This window comes from Ascaphus truei, chromosome 14, assembly GCF_040206685.1.
Source record: "Ascaphus truei isolate aAscTru1 chromosome 14, aAscTru1.hap1, whole genome shotgun sequence".
NCBI classification, from domain to species: domain Eukaryota; kingdom Metazoa; phylum Chordata; class Amphibia; order Anura; family Ascaphidae; genus Ascaphus; species Ascaphus truei.
Window position 1 is genome coordinate 43,398,294 of NC_134496.1, and position 19,108 is coordinate 43,417,401.

At 40.4% G+C, this 19,108-nt stretch overlaps 1 protein-coding gene across 2 annotated transcripts in view; it reads right to left on the reverse strand.

The window, feature by feature from the left end:
- Nucleotides 1-18,453, reverse strand: part of MECOM (MDS1 and EVI1 complex locus) — a 379,798-nt gene extending 361,345 nt beyond the window's left edge. For both annotated transcript variants that reach the window (XM_075570634.1, XM_075570633.1), the window contains exon 1: nucleotides 18,315-18,453. In XM_075570634.1, the coding sequence (XP_075426749.1) occupies nucleotides 18,315-18,351 (37 nt within the window). In that variant the 5' untranslated portion in view covers nucleotides 18,352-18,453. The remainder of the gene's footprint in view (nucleotides 1-18,314) is intronic.
- Nucleotides 18,454-19,108: the final 655 nt, after the last annotated feature.

Consider the following 19,108-nt stretch of genomic DNA (forward strand, 5'->3'; position numbering starts at 1 on the left):
TAGTGGGCTGAGATATAGGAGGGGTTTTATTTCCTCTCGTTACTCTGTTTTGTGTGATATCATATTTGCAAGGTGCTGGACAGGAGTTCAGACAGGCAAAGCCCCCTCTCTCCCCTCTCCTTATCTTTACAAAAATAAAATACAGAATAATTCATGAGGCCTGGCAGCTTTTCCGTGTGGCATATGAACCACACCTTATTTTTAATCTTAGAGATAGAGGGGACTCCATTCTGCTTCCAGACAGCCGCTAGCTCGCATCTGGCTGCAGTGGTAATATGGGTAATAAGTTTGTTCTCTTGCCTGGATAGGTTTTGCATGGGTCTGTTCAGTAAAAACAGCCAAGGATCCAATTCCACTTCTAGATTAAGGATTCTTTGGATCCAGTGTCCGACTTTTCTCCATAGCGAGGCTACCACCAGGCTTGCCCACCACCTATGGATAAAGGATCCCTGACCACCACAACCCTAAGGGCAGAATGATGGGTACCGCAGGATGAACTTCGAGAGCCTCAGTGGAGTCAAGTGCCACCTCGTCATTACTTTGGAAGCCTTCTCCTTGATAGTGGTGGAGATCGAGCACGGCTACGGCCCTGAAAATGTAATCCCAGTCCTCCCACTCAAGCTCCTCGCCCAGGTCCTGTTCCCACAGGGACATGTACTTGAGTTTGTGGGGTGGGATGGAGGAAGAGTCAGCGAGGAAACTATAGAGCCTGGAAATGAGGCCTGGGGTGCGAGTGTCTCTCAGACATACAGATTCAAACTGAGTGAGTGGACTCATCGGACCTGAATTTTATATAAAACGGCCTAAATTCCCTCTCCTTATCTTTATTGACTTCTGAATAGTGACCGGTAGGTTAGAGGTTGAATAAACGCTTAATTGAGAAGCACAATCCCATTTCAAAGTCCAGATGAAAAGAAAATAATGATTCTGTTCCAAGAAACCCAAACAGCCAAATGTTTGCTTTGAGTCTGATTACATTTGTTTAAGAAAAAAAATGACATTGTTATAGTGTTTTTAACTTTTTTTTTTTTGCTAACAGGGAGCGTGAGTTTAAGGCAGGGTTGCTAACTCCAATCCTTAAGGGCCATCAACAGTTCAGGTTTTAAGATATCCCTGCTTCAGCACAGGTGGCTCAGTCAGAGACTGATCCACTGATGGAGCCACCTGTGCTGAAGCAGGGATATCGTTAAAACCTGACCAGTTAGTGGTCCTTGAGGAATGGAGTTGGCCATGCCTGCTTTAAAGAATTAATCATGCCTATTTATCCCAAAATGCTTCACCACTTCAGTGCCAGACAGAGGTTCTGTCAAGGTCCCCCCCATCCCCCCCAGTCACTAGGTTGGAGTCACAATAAAGAAAAAGCACGAAACACTGAATGTCAATAATTATTTTCAAAGAGGTTTAATAGTTTTTCAAAGGCGACCTGACATTGTATTTCTGAATAGGGAAGGTTGAATGAGCATATCTTCCATAGCTGACCCAAATCTACTTTAGCTTCCAATGCATTTTAACACGGGCTCCCTAAACTGCTGCATTACACAGCTCGTACAACTAAACCTGCGACAAGGAAGAACAGAGTAATCGAGTCCCTTTAGACTCACCATTTGGAGGCCGGTCACTGATTCTGCATTTTTAAGGCTGGTGGTGGTTGCAAACTACATACAATTGCTCTATGTTGGATAAAATATTCTAGATATCAATTCATTTACACAACATTTGCATACTTGCCAACTAACCGCAGGTCGCCTGTGTGATAATGAGCCAGTCCAGGGTTTCTGGGCCTATATTCTGGTATGTTTGCAATGTTTGGTATAATGAGGGAGGGCTGAAAAAAGACTAATCAGGATCATACATTAATAAGCTGGAGTTAGTGGGTATGTATGTATGTGTATCTTTATTTATATAACGTCCACAGTGTACTTAGCGCTTTACAATGACAATGCAGTACAGGGAAATATAATACAATAAGCGCAACAAAGTCAGACACAAGCAAAGGAAATCCCTGCCCCGAAGAGCTTACAATGTAAGTGGCATGTTGGGAGACTTAGGCCTCGGTCCCGCTGCGCTCGTTGGCGCGGGCGGCAATGTAGCGAGTTCCCCACCAGCAGGGGAATCCTCGCGAGCCGGTCCCGGTCCCCACTGGCGGCACAGCTGACTACACGCTGTCGCGCGTCAGCCGCTGGAGACACCAGAGAATGGTGTTTTCTAGCTTTGACGCGTGACGTGTGTGGCTGTGAGCAAATGGGGAGGGGAGGCTTCGGGAGGAGGAGAAGCTTCGGGGAGCGGGGAGGAGTGTGGAGTGAAAGCAGGTGAGTGCCTTTCTCTGTGTGTGTGTCTGTGTGTGTGCGTGCCTGTCTGTGTGTGTATGTGTGTGCCCGAGTGCGTGAATGCCTGCCTCTGTCTGTGTGTGTGTGTGTGTGTATGAGTGCGTGAGTGCCTGCCTGTGTGTGTATGTGTGTGCCCGAGTGCGTGAGTGCCTGCCTCTGTCTGTGTGTGTGTGTGTGTGTGTGTGTATGAGTGCGTGAGTGCCTGCCTGTGTGTGCGCGCGTGTGTGTATGAGTGCGTGAGTGCTTGCCTGCCTGTATGTGTGTGTGTGTGTGTGTATGTATGTATGAGTGCCTGCGTGTGTGTGTGTTTAATACTTACCGAAGCTCCAGCTCCAGCCCGAGTCCGTGGAGGGAGGGGGGGGGAAGAGTAGCGGGTCCCTCCGCTCAAGCCACGCCCCCCCTCCCTGTCAAACCGCCCACCTCCCGCTCCGGCTCCCGCTCCCTACAGACCGCATATCGCGGTCTGTGTATCTCAGCGCACCGCCTGTCAGCAGTGCGGGTGCGCTGACTCTGGGAGCGGGGCCTTAGCCTTACAGAGACAGCAGGTGAGGGAATAAGTGCAGTAGATAGCAGTGCTTGGCCACAATGGTTGATAGGAGTGACTGTGGGTGTGGTACAGAAGCCACAAGTCCAGGCTATTGGGATGCTTCATTTAAGAGGTGGGTTTTCAGGTTTTTTCTTGAAGGTGGGGAGAGAAGGTGCTCGGTGTATACTGAGGTGTGAGGGAGTTCCACAGGTAAGGGACAGTGGTGAGGGAAAGGGGTTTAAGGTGATAGAGAGCAGTAGTGGTGGAGGTATGAATTTGATACTTACATTGATACTTTACGTTTAACCCCTCAAAAAGTAAATCCCTTTGCTGATCTGGGCTTCAAAATGGTTCCTGTTGATACATTGGCTTTTTCTATATCCTCACCTCTTTGAGAGGGAAAGAACTGTTCATAAACCTGCCACGGTTCTCATCAATACGTTTACCTCCTTTTAACAGGTCCAATCAATTAACCCTTTTAAGTCCTGCTTATTATGAAATGCAGCAGTCACAAATGATGCATGGCCCTTTTAAACAATGATAATGTAATCCTGTAAAAATGATTCACTGACAGCTTTATGTGAGTATAGATTCCAGTGCAAGTAAGGAATATCATGCTAAATAATTTATATTTACTAAATGCCTGGTTAATGTAAACCACTTAAAAAGATTTGCATCAGGTGCATAAAATGAACTCATTATAAAAATCTCCCTGCTAATGACAAATATGTTTGGGGGGGGGGGGTAGGTTGCAGCAAATAAAACTTAATAATCATGTCATTTCATTTTTAAATATACCTCTATTAATATGTTAATAATAAAAAAAAACAATGGTTAAACCCCTCCGATGATAAGAGGGTCTATCATACATAGAGAAGTGCAATGCAAAGCAATACATTGCCTAACCCGTAGGCAGCAAAATGGTTAATGGTTTAACCTGTTAATGGCTGGTGAGGTGGGAGGCACAAGTAGCATTGCCAGCATCTGCAGTGCTGAAGGGTTAAAGCCGCTACATCTAGTAAACAAAAAAACACGACTTTTGGAATAAAATTGGTTCAAAGATTATAAGAGTAAATCAGAAAGAAATTCAATGAATATTGATTTCTACTGACTGGCATACAAAAGGTATTACAATTTTGCACTGTCATAAATATAGTTTGGGGTTGTAAATATAAAACATACTACTGAATTTACAATACCACAGTAACTATAAAACAACATTATTCAGAATGTATTCTTTGGATATTCCAAGCAAGGTAGATAAACAGAAAATTTGTATGTAACTATCATAGATGGGTGTATATCTTTCCTGTTTAATGTAACAACAAGCAGAGAAAATCAATTGATGTTGTAAATAGTTATTACAAAAAAAGACTTAGAAATAAGTTCCATTAGTGATTCAATAGAAAGCACGAGAACTCATTTACATACATGGGTAATGTTTCATCATTCTGTTAGCTACAAATCAGGCAGCGACAATCTGTTCCAAATTTATATAACATCATTAAAATATTTTGCATATGTAGTTACTAGAAATATATTGACACGGTTTACATTTCCTTCATTTGAAGAAATAATGCATTTGAATGCACTAAGCGTGTGTTGGCTACTTCGCAGGAAAGTGAAGGTCGGATAAAGGTGGAGTGGAACATACAATTAAAAATGTATCATCTGATAGAGCACAAAAACAGAGAGCAAAGTCATGAACATTTGCCACATACTCTGCTGATAGAAGGGCATTTAACCGCAGCAAAAGGGTGAAGAAATGCAAACCCGGGGAAGACATTAAGGAAGCAATCCATGCCGGAAAATTTGTTTGTGAATGTATTTATTTGTTTTAATATAGAATTGAAGTAGGGGGTCTCTGGAGCTGAATCACATTCATTTCACCTTCGGGGACCCCCTGCTTCCAGAGATACTTACCTCTGAATGGGGTGCAAGTAGCTGCTCCAGCAGAGTAAGCAGGGCTTTAAAGTTTAAAGCTCCCACATCACATGGGCCAATAGAAAGCTGCACTAATGACGTCACCGCTTCCTATTGGTCCACAGGGCGGGAAATCTTTGAAGAGCAGACATATTGGGAACCCTAGTAGCCAAGGAGAATGGCTACCGGCACATCATTCAAACGTAAGTATCTCTGGAACCAAGGGGTCCCCGGAGCTGAAATTAATGGGGTTCAGCTCCGAAGACCCCCTGCTTAAATGCTATATATTTATTTTTATTTTTTTAAACAATCCACTTTAAAGGCAAAGTATCAAGCTCAGGATTTGTGGTATAGCTATTTAATTTAACACTAAGGCCCAGATGCACTAACCTCTGTTAAATCAGGGCAAATAACATCAGTGGACCTAAATTAAAAATGGACGTTATTTTCCCTGAGTTTGAACGGCCTTTGGTGGATATGTGATGTTAGGGGAACACCACTTTTCCATGTCATTAGCACTAATGGCCGGAAAAATGGAACCATACATTATTTCAAGGTGTCGCTTGAGTTATCATTCGGCTGCTCTCTTTAGTGCATAAGGCGTTACGAATGACCCGATGTTAATTTAGGTTACGTTACAAGAAATAGCCTAAAGAACTTAATCCAGGGACGGGCAACTCCAGTCCTCAAGGGCCATCAACTGATCAGGTTTTCAGGATAACCCTGCTTCAGCACAGGTGGCTCAATCAGTCCCAGCTTCAGCACAGGTGACTCAATCAGAGGCTCAGTTGACTGAGCCTCTGATTAAACCAACTGCACTGAAGCTGGGATATCCTTAAAACGTGACCATTTGGTGGCCCTTGAGGACTGGAGTTGCCCCCTCTGACTTAATGGATCTTGGCCCCAGCCATACGTTTTGAACACTGGGTAATGCATAAGGTACTTTGCATTGGTTTTGACGGCTGTCCATAAACTCTTCCACTTCGGCGGTTATGAGAACGCCTTTGCCTCAAAGGCTAAGGCCTTGCCCCCGCTGCCTGCTACAGCGTCCGCTGTGGCGGACGCTGCGCTCACGAGAGCCCTCCCCGCAATGGCGGCGGGCCCGCTGCGAGGGGGGGCCGCAGCGCTCGCGCGAGAGCTACTCCTGCTCTCAATAGAATTGAGAGCAGGACTCGCGTCGAGCGATTAGGCACGCCCCCCGGCGGTTCAGCCAATGAGGGCGAAACTGCTGGGTGATGTCATGGCCGCGCCCCCGTCACTCCTCCACCACGCCCCCCCGGTCTCTGCTCCTGCAGTGAGCTGCAGACCGGGGAATCGCCGGAACGCGCAGCCAAAAGCGCGGGCGCGCATTACAGCGCCGTGACCGGGGCCTTAGCCTAAGACACGATATTTTCCATTTTCTAACATGTGTTCCACACCCAAGCCGAAGTGATACAACTGAAGGTGTATGAGAAGTACATTATATCAAAAGGGTTATGCACAATTCTGTAAATGTTGGTCTTTTGTCCTTAATGCCTTTGTTGGCAAGGTAATGCATTGCTGGGCCCTCTGGCAGCAATTAAAACTTCTATAAAAACATAATTAACAACGGGCAGCTCTGACAGTCATGCTATGCTTCTGCCCAGCCTAAAGCAGAAAGGGTTGTTATTATATGGAGCAATAGAAGTTAAGGGGGTAATTGTATATTGTCCGAAGCGGACGTTTGCACTTCAACCAAAAACACCCCATTCAATCAAGTCAATGTCACTTCGGACAATATACAATTTCCCCAAAGGGAGATACTGGATTAACATGCCTCATAGCAGCAATATATCCATCCATACAGTATGTCTTGCTCTATCCCGTTTGTATCAGCAAGTTGAATTCTTTTTTACAAGACAACATGAAAAATTAATTACAATTGATCTGTGTACAAACGTCCATTTTTGCGTCTTGTGTTAACACATTTTTCCATCTTGGGTGTGTCGATGAAATCTCCAGAAATAAGCCGATGAGGGCCTGTTTGCCAGTTTGTAGGTGATCTCTTTACACCTGTTTGGCACTGGGAATTATTTAATAAATACCACCCTAGGGATGAATGAATGTTACTGAACAATGCCAACAAACACAATGGCAGATCCATCATAACTTTAATTTACAAGTATGTGCATCTGGAGCAAACGTCTTACTGATACCCTCAATATTAGAAGCAGTTGTTTGTTATGGGATTCAAAACAGAGAAACAGTCCGTGAAATCAAAGATGTTTTTAAATAAACTCTAAGGCTCTATTTTTGGATTGTTTTTTTTTTTATCTCCCATTGTTCTTTATTTCATTGGTTTCCAAAGGCTGCTATCAATTGAGACATAAAATTACATTAAGGAAATATTATTCACATGTCTATCCCGATCAAACATAGGGTGAAATGAGGTTAACTGTTTGCATTTTCGGAGAAACACTTTCCTGTGTGAGTGACCTGGAAAGATTGTGCCCAGTTTGTCACTATGTGACATTTTGTGTAATTGTGTAATTTTATTTTACATTTGTAGTTCTAACTGAACGCAGCAAACGTTAATTATCAATTTTTTAAGTTGTATTTTTTTATGTTACTAAAACAGTATACAGTGTATTGCTTTTAATTTTAAACAGTCTAACTTTTTATTTTTAAAAATTGTATTCAAAGATAATGTTTCTGGAATAGGTCGTTTCATCGATTTGTCGGAAATTTACTGAAAAATTAGCGCACTACAAAAAACCTATTACAGCGTGGCAAACTGGAATCAGCATTTCCGAACATTGAAATTGCTTTATTACCACGTTTCCTATCAATTTTGGTCACAAACGGCAAAGGCGGACGATCTTTACAAAGTTGAAACTCAGGGGCCTATGCAGTAAGTGGAGAGTTTTGTATGTCGCCAGCGCTATTATTTCTCAGGTTTTTGACGGGTATGTGGCGCAATATGCGGTAATTGGCGATTTCGAGTGAAATGGTGTGTTCTACATGTTGCGCGTACATGCTGCAGAGGTTCGCATCTCCGCGCTTTGTGGTTGCCTATTTGTTTTGGCGTAGCTTTTTGGCGCGTTTTTCGCAATGCCATTGTGCCGCGCGCTGCCGAGACCATACTCGGCATCAACTGCATTGAGAGTGGTGCTGACTATGGCGAAATAGCCATTCTCGCTACACGCACAGCGCTTTCTTTCCGAGACCAGTAACATATGCCGAGTTGAACTAATCTCGCACACATTTCGCCAACAATAGAATGGCATATGCCATACTCGCCAAAAAATAGACGAATCCAGCCTTCTCGTCATTTGCTGCATAGGCCCCTCAGTAAGAATTACCTCCTCCGCAGTTGCTGCTTCAGCGAAGATTGACCGCTCTGTCCTTGGTGACAATAGAATCAGATGTAGTTCATATAATCTAATTTGCTGATGTTATTTGTGACTTTGCAAATAAAATTTAAAAAACAGGGACACATGGAAATAAATAAAATGTTTGCGTTTGTAATATTTGCAGAATTTCAATAAAAGTTGTGAATGTTGTTCAATAAAAACCTATTATTTGTATTTAAATGTGTATCTAAATGTGACCTTTTGTGGGTGGGGCCCCCAACTTACACTTGACCCAGGGCCCCAAAAATTCTTAAGACAGCTCTGACCTGTGGGGGTTATTTATGAAACTGCCACAGTGCCAATCATCCCAGATAGGCACACTCCCAGTTTAATGAATAACCCCCTATATTGGACCTATGCACTATATCAATTGCTATTAATAAAGAATAAATTATAGAATATCAATCATTCCTGGTTAGGAATCAGTATCAAGAACATCTACTCACGTATTCCATATTGCAACACGTGTTATACTGCGATGCAGACTTCTCTCCGTCCGAAATTCAGATTCAACTTTTTTTTCCCCCTTTCTTATGTGTATTTATTTTTTCTTTGATGTATTTATGTATTTTCTTATTGTCAAACCTTTTATTTCAGGTTATTTGATAAATAGAAATACCACTTGTGGTGCATTTGCATGTCTCAGGCTGGTCTGTAACCCTGTCTTTCCCCCATCACCGCTTAGCAAACAGTGTTCCCACTGCAGCCAGGGATTCTGGGTAATGACATGCAATTGAGCACAGTGTCACTCGTTACTCCTTATCCATTTTAACATTGACCCCTATAAGTTTAGTCCTGCCGTATGACACAGCTTTTAAGCACAGCCTGGGTTAAAGAAGTGCAGAGACAGTAACTCTACTCACAGACAGCTTTTTCATCCTTTTGGGTCTCTTCAGTGTGAGGTTGGTTACTGGCTACACAAAGTGAAGTTGGGGCGTGGGATAAACAGACATTAAAAAAGTTATGGTGAGTAAAAGAACAGTGAGAAAACCCGTCCAGCATACATCAGGTTATCACAAGATTATTCTGCACAGCAACAAGTACCTCTGATCAGTCACAATTAAATACTCTATATTTAAATCTGCTGACAGGCTGACAGCCATACATTGGAGTTCTCCGAGCAATACATTTGACAACTCCTTCATTTCCTACGTGTTTTCCTAGTTGGAAGTCTGTCTGTGACAGTGCCTCTTTTTTATAGTGCTCTTTTTATCAGATACAGTATATGGTCATTTCTAATGATCAAAACATAATAAACTCAACACTGCAGAATATTACTCTCCATCACAATTAGGCACTCGAAATGTGAGCCCTATTTAAAGGGAAAAAACGCTCTATGATGGGGGTTTTTGTAACAACCTTTAAAAACTTAAAGGGCTGTATTTTTTAAGCTCAAAGTAAAATAATGGTAATGGCATGTTCAGTAGGTTAAATACCAGCGATTGATACTATTTTTAAATAAATCAGACAAGTGTGTTTTTTTAAAACATTGTTTTACATTTAAGGTGTCCATAGTAGCCAATGATACTGATTTGAGATGATGGTTTGTTAACCCCTGTGTACGTGGGCAGATTTTGATCCAGACTTCTTGCATTTTCTTGTTTTGTTTAACTAATGATGGTAGAATAATTTGTTTAACGAGATAATGGAGAAGAACATTAACAGCTAAAATTAGAACAGAACCCAAGAAAATAGAAGCTGACTTATTTGTACACAAGAAACATATAAGTGAAAAGTTTAGTTTGGTGGATTGAACCTTCCCATGAAAGTCAATTAATAAACATATTTTTTGGCCTGCTAAGTGTGTGCCTTAATTTGTCCTGTTATTCCTCACCCTAAAGCAGAGTCATGTTCTCAGCTGGGATCAGACTAAAATGCTAGAGTGAGGTCAATTATTACAGTAGACTAGCGGAATTGCCCAGAATTGCCCAAAGGGTGGGCAGAGTTAAATATATATAAAAATATATTTTATTTTATTTTTAATTTCTAATAGTTTAGCTAAAACATGCTAAGCATTGCCAATCTAAAAACTATACTACAAAAATAAAAACAAACTAACCTTAACTGTATCCTAACCAATTGCATCCTATCAAGTCAAGAACATAATTGAGAATGGCAAGAAAAACACAGAAAGACTACACTAAAGCTAAAAAGTCTAAATTAAAGCTCTTTATTCACATGCTTTTGTTTCATTTGCACTGTTCGCAGTGGAACGTAAGTACGAAGCGTCAGGCAATTAGCTCAAATCAAGAAAACCATTTAGAACCAGAACCGGAAGTATTGAACCGGCACTTTGTATGGATCAATTATGTCTCCTCCAAATATGTACCTACATTTCAAATTTGAAGTTAATCGAACAATTTCAAGAGGAGCTAGAGTGAAGAAAACAACGAAGCTAGGGGCGAAACATGCCAGAGCTCACCTACGCTCGTCCATGTGATCCTACTAGATAGCATGCCAAGCGTGGTGGCTATAGGATTACGTGTGTGGATTTGTATAGTCGGACAAACAAACAAACAAACTTTCTGAATTGTAGTATAGTTATTAAAGACTGTATTACATGTCAAGTGAAGGCTCCAGCCATAGTTATCATTCTGCGCGTACTCATGAGAGCACAAACGCATCAATATGGCACACCACATATTGCTTGAAGTCTACATATTACAGTAAGATTGTCTTCTAATTGACATGGTCTTTCATGCTGGTCAGGCAAATGAAAGTCAATACCAACTGGTTAGCAGCTTGGCGGGTCTCACTAAAGAGACATTACACGAGAGTGACTCCTTTCACTCCTTTCTCCAAATATTACATGTATGCACTTATCCCATCGGTATTATTGCAAATGCATTTCTCTGTATTATAATTGTATTGTAATGTTGGTGAAAATTGTAAAGTGTGGCGCACCTGTTCGGCGCTATAATAATAGAAATAGAAATACATACATACTGAGGCCATGGAAGAGCTGCTAAAATACAGCAGCAGATGTCACCTATGGTGCAGTGCATTCCTCCTATGGATGCTCCAGAAGTGGCAAACTGGGGGAGTTAGGCGGAGATGTATGGCAGAATTAACCATTCTTCAGATGGAGCAGGGTTACCATAATATAACCCATATTACTCCACGTGTAATTGTACATTGCCAGATCCAATCTTCCTAATACCTTTCCAATAAATAGAAAGCATACAGCAATGTGTTACCAGCACACAGACAGGCCAACTAGCTCTATGTTTATCATAAGTAGACCTCCTCCCAAACACTGTGGTCACAGCTCCTAGTGATACTTAGAGGTTTATGGTCTTCTGGCAAAGCAACAATGTTATACTTTCTATCAAGTAATGTGATAGGGTGCGTATATTCACATTACTAGGTCAATATCTTAAGTAATGGCCTTTTATGGCATCAGTGGTGGAAGCTCTCAAGTGAGAATGCCAGATCAGCCATGGGTGATTGAGGAAATGCAGGGTACTGCTTAAGTAACGGTGAACACATGGGCCTCCAAGAAATGATTAATTCTTAACTGACTTTCTGAACCAAGCTTTGTTTTTAGTTATGATTAGATATCATGTCACACAGAGACGTCCAAAAAAAGCCATGTGTTGCTTTAGAAGCCTTATACTGTGCAGAGATCAGTTGCCTTCAAATGTTTTCTGCTGTGTTTATATTTATTTATAAAGCAAGACTGCCTTCGAGAAACGTAATGAGATGCTGTAGCTTTTTAAAGAGGTAAAATCATTTTCAAACACAGACACACAATGAGTTTATTTATTTAGAAAGTTGTTAAATAGAGTCTGGGAATTCAAATATTCAATGATGACATTGTGCAGAACTGGCCACAAGCCAAACTCGACTCTTTCCCTCTCTCAGGAGACATCTAGTGAACTAGGAATGTACCTCTTTCTCCTCCCACTTTACTAAATAGGTAAAAGTAATTAATTATAGGCAAAGCAGTATCTAAACCAGTAATGGGATTCTAGACTAAGGAACTACAAAGTGTGTTTAGCTGTAAGTGCTAGAACTAAAGTAATATGTCTGACTTCAGAAATGGATTCTGTAAACTGGCTGCTTCCTTCTGTTCAAACATTTTATTACATGTATTACATAAGCAGAATGTGTATTAAAAAAAATCTCAACAGTTATATCTGGTTGTCACTTTGTTTCTTCTTTTTTTTTTTATATACATTTTATGTTCAGTCACCTTGACAATACAAAGATGAAGTTTATTCCAATAACTAAGCGGCTGGCAATTAGAGAGGCAATTTGGGGGGGCGAATCTGGATCGGCAGTTTGTTTGGTCTGCGGATTTGAGAGGATCAATCTCAAAAAGGGGTGAATCACGTTTTGCAGATTTTTTAATTAATATTACCATATTGATGGATTTGTAGAATCCAATCCGCGGATTCAGCAATTCTTAGGAACCCGCCACAGATGGCTGAATCCGCAGACTGGATTGTACAAATCCATTAATGGATTGTATCCAATGGCAGTTTTTGATAAATCCATGCGGATTAAAACCGACCAAATCCGTTTGCGGATTTAACACCGCGAAAGGGATTTGGGGGGGAAAATGCGAGAAAATCTGGGAAACAGATTTGGGCAGATTCCCCCATTTCTACGGACAATCCTATGCAAGCTTTTCTGGCACTGAAGTGGATGAACAAACTTCTGAACATCAATATGATGAAAAGCACTTGTAATAAATATTTCCTAATACAGGTTACTACACAAAATAAAACAAACATATTATTGATACAGCCGAGACTGTCCTCAATCATTATTTCCAAATTCAATGGAATTTCAACAAAACAAATGGTTTAAAATGCAAACTTAACTATAAAGATTTTGTAATGCATTGGAGACTGGCCATAATAAACAGTCCCAAATGCTATAGTCCCAAATGCTATAATGAGAAGTGGTTCCCAGTTAAACTGAGACTGTAGACTAAGAATAGATCCTAATACCGTGCAGTGTACCGGCAAGAAGTGAGTCTCGTCCAATGAAATACTGTATACACCGCTCACAAGAATGATTTTATATTGGAGATTGCCCTCCAATACTAGTTTCCAATGCAGAAGAAGCTGTCCACAGAAACTGGTACCCAAAGCCACAGAGAAAGGATGTCTGCAGAAATGTTCTTAGTATGTATGAATACTGTTAACAAGAGGTTTGACTCCTATGACTTGATGATTGTATTAGATTTTTACTGTTTTCTGTATGAACGAATGCATACATTGTTATTGTGGAATCATTTTTTTCCCAAATCCATAAAGGAAGTATAGCCATATTATCCATGCAACATTGTATACAAAATAACGGCTGGCACCTGCTTCTCCAAATCATCTTTCAGTGTAAAAAATGCGTGTGCAATTGACTATACTTTATATAAAAAAACGCAAATGCATACTGAATGATCAATAAGTAAGGAGAAGTTATCTTTATTGTGCACATAAGGGCTGGACCTAGGGGTGCGGGGGAGCGGAGTGCTGCAGCCCCCCTGAATTCATAAATGTGTACATGATGGTAATGAAGGGTGATCAACTCCAGTCCTCAAGACCCCCTCCCCCCCCTACTCCCCAAGAGGTCAGGTGTTTTCAGGATATCCCTGCTTCAGTACAGGTTGCTCAATCAGTTTCTGCTTCAGCACAGGTGGCTCAATCAGTCACTGCTTCAGCACAGGTAGCTCAAACAGAGGCTCAGTCTGAGATATCTGGGATATCCTGAAAACCTGACCCTAAGGGGGCTTGAGGACTGGAGTTTAGCACCCCTGTAATGTACTGTATGTATGTTACTGGTTTTGTATGTGCAGAACTCCCACCCTAAAATTAGTTCCTGCACACCTGATTATGCATATCCAAAAAGCTTATATATGTTTTATAATATAGAATCCAAAAGACAGCCGGCACTCCACTTGAAAGTAAACAAAGTTTGGTGCTTATCCCATAACACAATATAGACCATACGATACCAGTTGAAGCACGACATCAAGGGACAGCACACAGGTAACAAGGGACAGCACACAGGTAACAAGGGACGGCACACAGGTAACAAGGGACAGCACACAGGTAACAATGGACAGCACACAGGTAACAAGGGACGGCATACAGGTAACAAGGGACGGCACGCAGGTAACAAGGGACAGCACACAGGTAACAAGGGACGGCACACAGGTAACAAGGGACGGCACACAGGTAACAAGGGACGGCACGCAGGTAACAAGGGATGGCACGCAGGTAACAAGGGACGGCACGCAGGTAACAAGGGACGGCATGCAGGTAACAAGGGACAGCACGCAGGTAACAAGGAACAGCACACAGGTAAGTTGATCACAAATTCTTTGTATTGAAAAATAGACACAAAAAACGACATTTCGGTCCCCCAGTGGGACCTTCCTCAAGGTGGTGCTTGAGTGGTCCCCACTGGGGGACCGAAACGTCGTTTTTTGTGTCTCTTTTTCAATACAAAGAGTTTGTGATCAACTTACCTGTGTGCTGTCCCTTGATGTTGTGCTTCAACTGGTATCGTATGGTCTGTTTTATAATATAGATATATATGTATTTTATTTTATTTCCTTTATGTTAGTCACATCCAGAAAATAAGTTTATGTTTAGTTTGAAGTAAATAGTAATTAGTGATGTAGGAAAGAAGACATTGAGCAGAATCAAAGACCACATGGACCTGTTCATGCTTTCAGACACAGAACTGCCCAATGCAATAAGTAATATGTGTATGATTCATAATCACACACAAAAAAAATAACTGTTTTTCTAAAACTTCATGTTAAAGACCCCACAAAAAAAAAAAAATATTCACAGCTCAGGGAAAATAATCTGATCTGAGATATTTTTGCAGATTATTAACACATTGTCCCAAATGCAATTTAAAAAAAAAAAAAAAGCACTTAAAGGTAAGGGCAAATAAATGGCAAATAAAGAGACGTCATAAGGATGAAGCTGGCAGGGTTTCACTTCTCAAAAACACAAATGCGAATAGAGCGTTACACACAGGCAGTGAGACTTGCCAGGGCTCCTAGAGACTGGACACAGGCAAGTTACATGCACAGGAAAGCAGCTGAAACCTGGGAAAGTGTGACTTTATTATCTCAGATGTTTGGGGCAGATCTGGATATACCTTCACTGCACTAAATTGCCTGTAAAAAAAAAAAGGAGTGCTAAAGTGTAAAAGTAACAAGTGCAGCCCATTCTTCTGTACTGTGCTAAGCTGATCCCATTCTGACCCTTTATGAGGCTAATGGGTGGCTAATGGCTAGCAGTCTGGGAGACAGAGCTGGGCTGGCTCACATGCAAAATGCTCACCTACAGTATACTTTACTTCATAGCTAAGACAATATATGCAAATAGGAACCTATAGCATCTGTCTGCACAGGTGTAATACGGATACGTCAATAATACTGGAAATATAATAGTTATAATAATAATGAACATTATACGTATTTGATATATATGCATGTGTTTGTGTATACATATACATATGTATATATTTATATATACATATAATATATGTATATATATATATATATATATATATATATATATATATATATATATATATATATTGTCACACACACACACACATACAGTATACACACAGTCTTTGATATATATATATATATATATATATATATATATATATATATATATATATATATATATATATATATATATATTTCAGAAACTGTTAAAAAATGAAGTTGCATATTACCGTATTTCCCTTAAGTAAAATGTGTGGTCGCATATATAAGTTTATTAAATACTATATAGTCTTACTCTTCTATTTGCACATATTGAATGAATGTTATTTTAGTTCTATATGCCGTCTATTTCAACGGCATTTTTCCTTGTATAATTCTCCAAAGTTGCTTTCACAAGTGAAACTTACACATTTGATTCCTTCAGAAACTCCTGAATTCAGGAACTTCTGTCGTTTTCCCAACCTCTCAGCAGCATGCATTTAGTTCAGGATTTTTATATCACAAACAGAGGCAGGTTTCATTCTCCAGAGCCCTGAATGGCTCCTTAATTGGCTGTTTTTGATGCAGTGAAAGAATGAATATGCGAATGTCTCCTTCACATTGCACTAAACAGGAAGAAAAGAGGGGGCAGCCAGGACAAAGCAGGCTGAGTGATTGAATTACTGGGGTCACTAACAACCCCACTTGGATTTGACAGTGAAATCCACCAAAAGGGAGAGTTATTTCAATAACCAAGAATCCCAAACTTTCCAATCTATTTCCCTTTATTGGTGTAACGAATGAGGAGATGACTGTGTTTGTACTTCAGGAAAACTTTGAGTTCACCACAAATCTCAAAAGAAAGATAAAGAGATACAAAAATATATATACAAGATTTTAGATATACAGCCATTTTATATATATATATATATATATAATACAAATGTATTTACATACCTGTAAATCATTATATATATATCAGTTTTGTAAATCATGTATATATATATATATACACACACACACACACACACACACAAATTGTATAAATCTTGCCTTTAATTCTTTTTTTAATATATACACATACATACAGTAGAGAGAGAGCGCAATAATTTATAGAAGCGATCACACTACTGAATGAACCATCGCATAACTTGTCACATTATTAGCAGCTTAAATCCCATGACCTTGAGGTTTATTAATCAAATAAAGAGCCTTATCGGGGAAAAACAAGGCTTACTCAAACCATACTCCAAACGATACACACCGTAAATCATTTCTATTACTTATCTGTTGTGTTCATATCCATACTTATTAATATCTGACACTTTTAAGAGAAGGTGAAATCACACTATCCTGTAGCTTTTATCCCGGGAGAGGCACTAGATCATGTTATATGAGTTACCTTTTGCTTATTCCGGTTTGAGGAACATAAATGTTGCTGATTCTTACATTGATTTTAAATGAAAATTAAGAGCTGAACCAACAAAAATAATAATAGTATAAAGTTAGGTTTTTTTGCATGTTACCATAATATACAAATAGACAGAGGTTAGCATATAAACGATCAGTTAAGTATTTATTGATTTATAAAGTTTAAAATTATCTAAGGAGAAAAAAGAACAATAAAATATTTAAAGTTTAAAAAAAAAGGTGCAAATCTAGCAGATAATGCTCATTAAATGTAGTATTTATTCTACAAGGGACGTTTCGCAGTCTATTTTGATCAGACACTTGGTTTAAAAAACATGGAAAGAGAAACACGTATTTAACCATCAATAAAAATCAATAACACCAATAATGACTTTTGAAGAGTATAAGGCGGATACATTCACAATTTGTTCATCTTTACAAAAAGAAAATGAGTGAATAAAAGCTATACGGTTGTTACAAACAAACATTACTATAGTAAAGCTAGCCACATAATGCAAATAAGTGCATATACACAGTGATCAAAAAGTAAGAAGTCTTTTATACAAACACACACACACACACACACACACACATCTGCAAACCCCAGTTTAGAATCCTAGAAAACCAAATAAGAAAACCCAATGCTTGTAGCCATTAAACCTGAGTTGCCATTGTTACTCATTGTTACTCATTGTTAAAAGGCAGTGTATATTATTACTAAGAAGACATACAGAGCCCGCACTAAAATCTGCTTTCTAATAAATAGACTTGGGAAGTGAGGCTGCTATAACCCCCATGCATGTCCTCCTATAGCTTCAACGCATTACATGCCACGCCAAGCCTGGGGGGGGGGGTTAATAAGGGGCGGCGGAGTCTGAAACCTGTCCTGTTTAAAGTGCTGCAGAAGGCAGCCTGTCCCACAGCGCCCACTAGCGGCCAGTCAGATCCCTGCAGCCTCAGTCTTGTCCCACTGCACCCAAGAGCGACACCAACTTTCCCTAAGTCCTGCCTGCCTCATCCCTCCGCTAACCCGCACTGCCAGCCACCCCAACCCAACGCGGACGTGCTGCAGCAGCCCTCCCAGGTCTCCCCACTAGCTCAGTGCACCCCTCTCACTGCTCAGGTCCCTGTTGCAGCCCTGGGTCCTGCAGTTTAAGCCTTGGAGCCCTGGGCAGCAGTGCAGAGGAATTCAGGTTGCTGCTGCGCCCGGGATGTGTGAGTCCATCCACCCAACAGACCTCAATGCAAGATGGCAGTGGGGGGAAAGCCATAGGAAGGGATATTGCACCTACTTGTGGCCAGTTTCCTTGCCCTGCCTTTGGATCTCATGGTGGTAGTCCTGCCGTGGTGGGTTTGCTGGGGGATTTCTCTTGGATCTTTTCCTCCTCTTTTTTTTCACCCCCTTTTCTTTCTTTTCCCCCCCTCCTTCTCTCTCTGTCTCTTTCTCTCTTTCCCTCTCTCACTCCCTTTCTCAATCCGGACTCCCTATCTCCCAAGCATTGTCAGTTTGGACACCTCCGCGCATGCGCACTTCGCATCTACCCTCTCTGCCAACAACAAAAAAAAAAAAAAAAAAGAAAAGTTTGCAGCAATTTATCACTTTGATTTCAGATCTTGTCACATGAATCTCTCCCTGAAACCTTTCCAGAGACACCGACTACCAAAGCAGCTTTTTATCCCCAACATCCTCCCACCCCCTACAATTATGCACATTGCATTTTATCATCATATCTCAGATTATAACACATATTTTATTTAAAAAAAAAATAATAATAAAAATTGTTGTCATTGTTGATATTTCTGCTCCAGATCTCTGTGAACAATCCATCCTTTATTTATTTTAAAAATGTTTTAACAATCAATTATTTCCTTCTAAAATGTTAACACTGCTAGATGAATATATGTTTTTTTCTGCAGTGTAAACGATCTAAATGTGTTTAAAACAGTCAATCATCTTTTTATTTGAAACGTAGACAACAGCATGAAAAAGCTGGGTTCAGAACATACATTTATTTGCTTCCTGATAGTGATAGTGATAATGCAAGTTTTTGGGTGCCTTCTTCATGCAAGTGGTCTGTAACTGTTA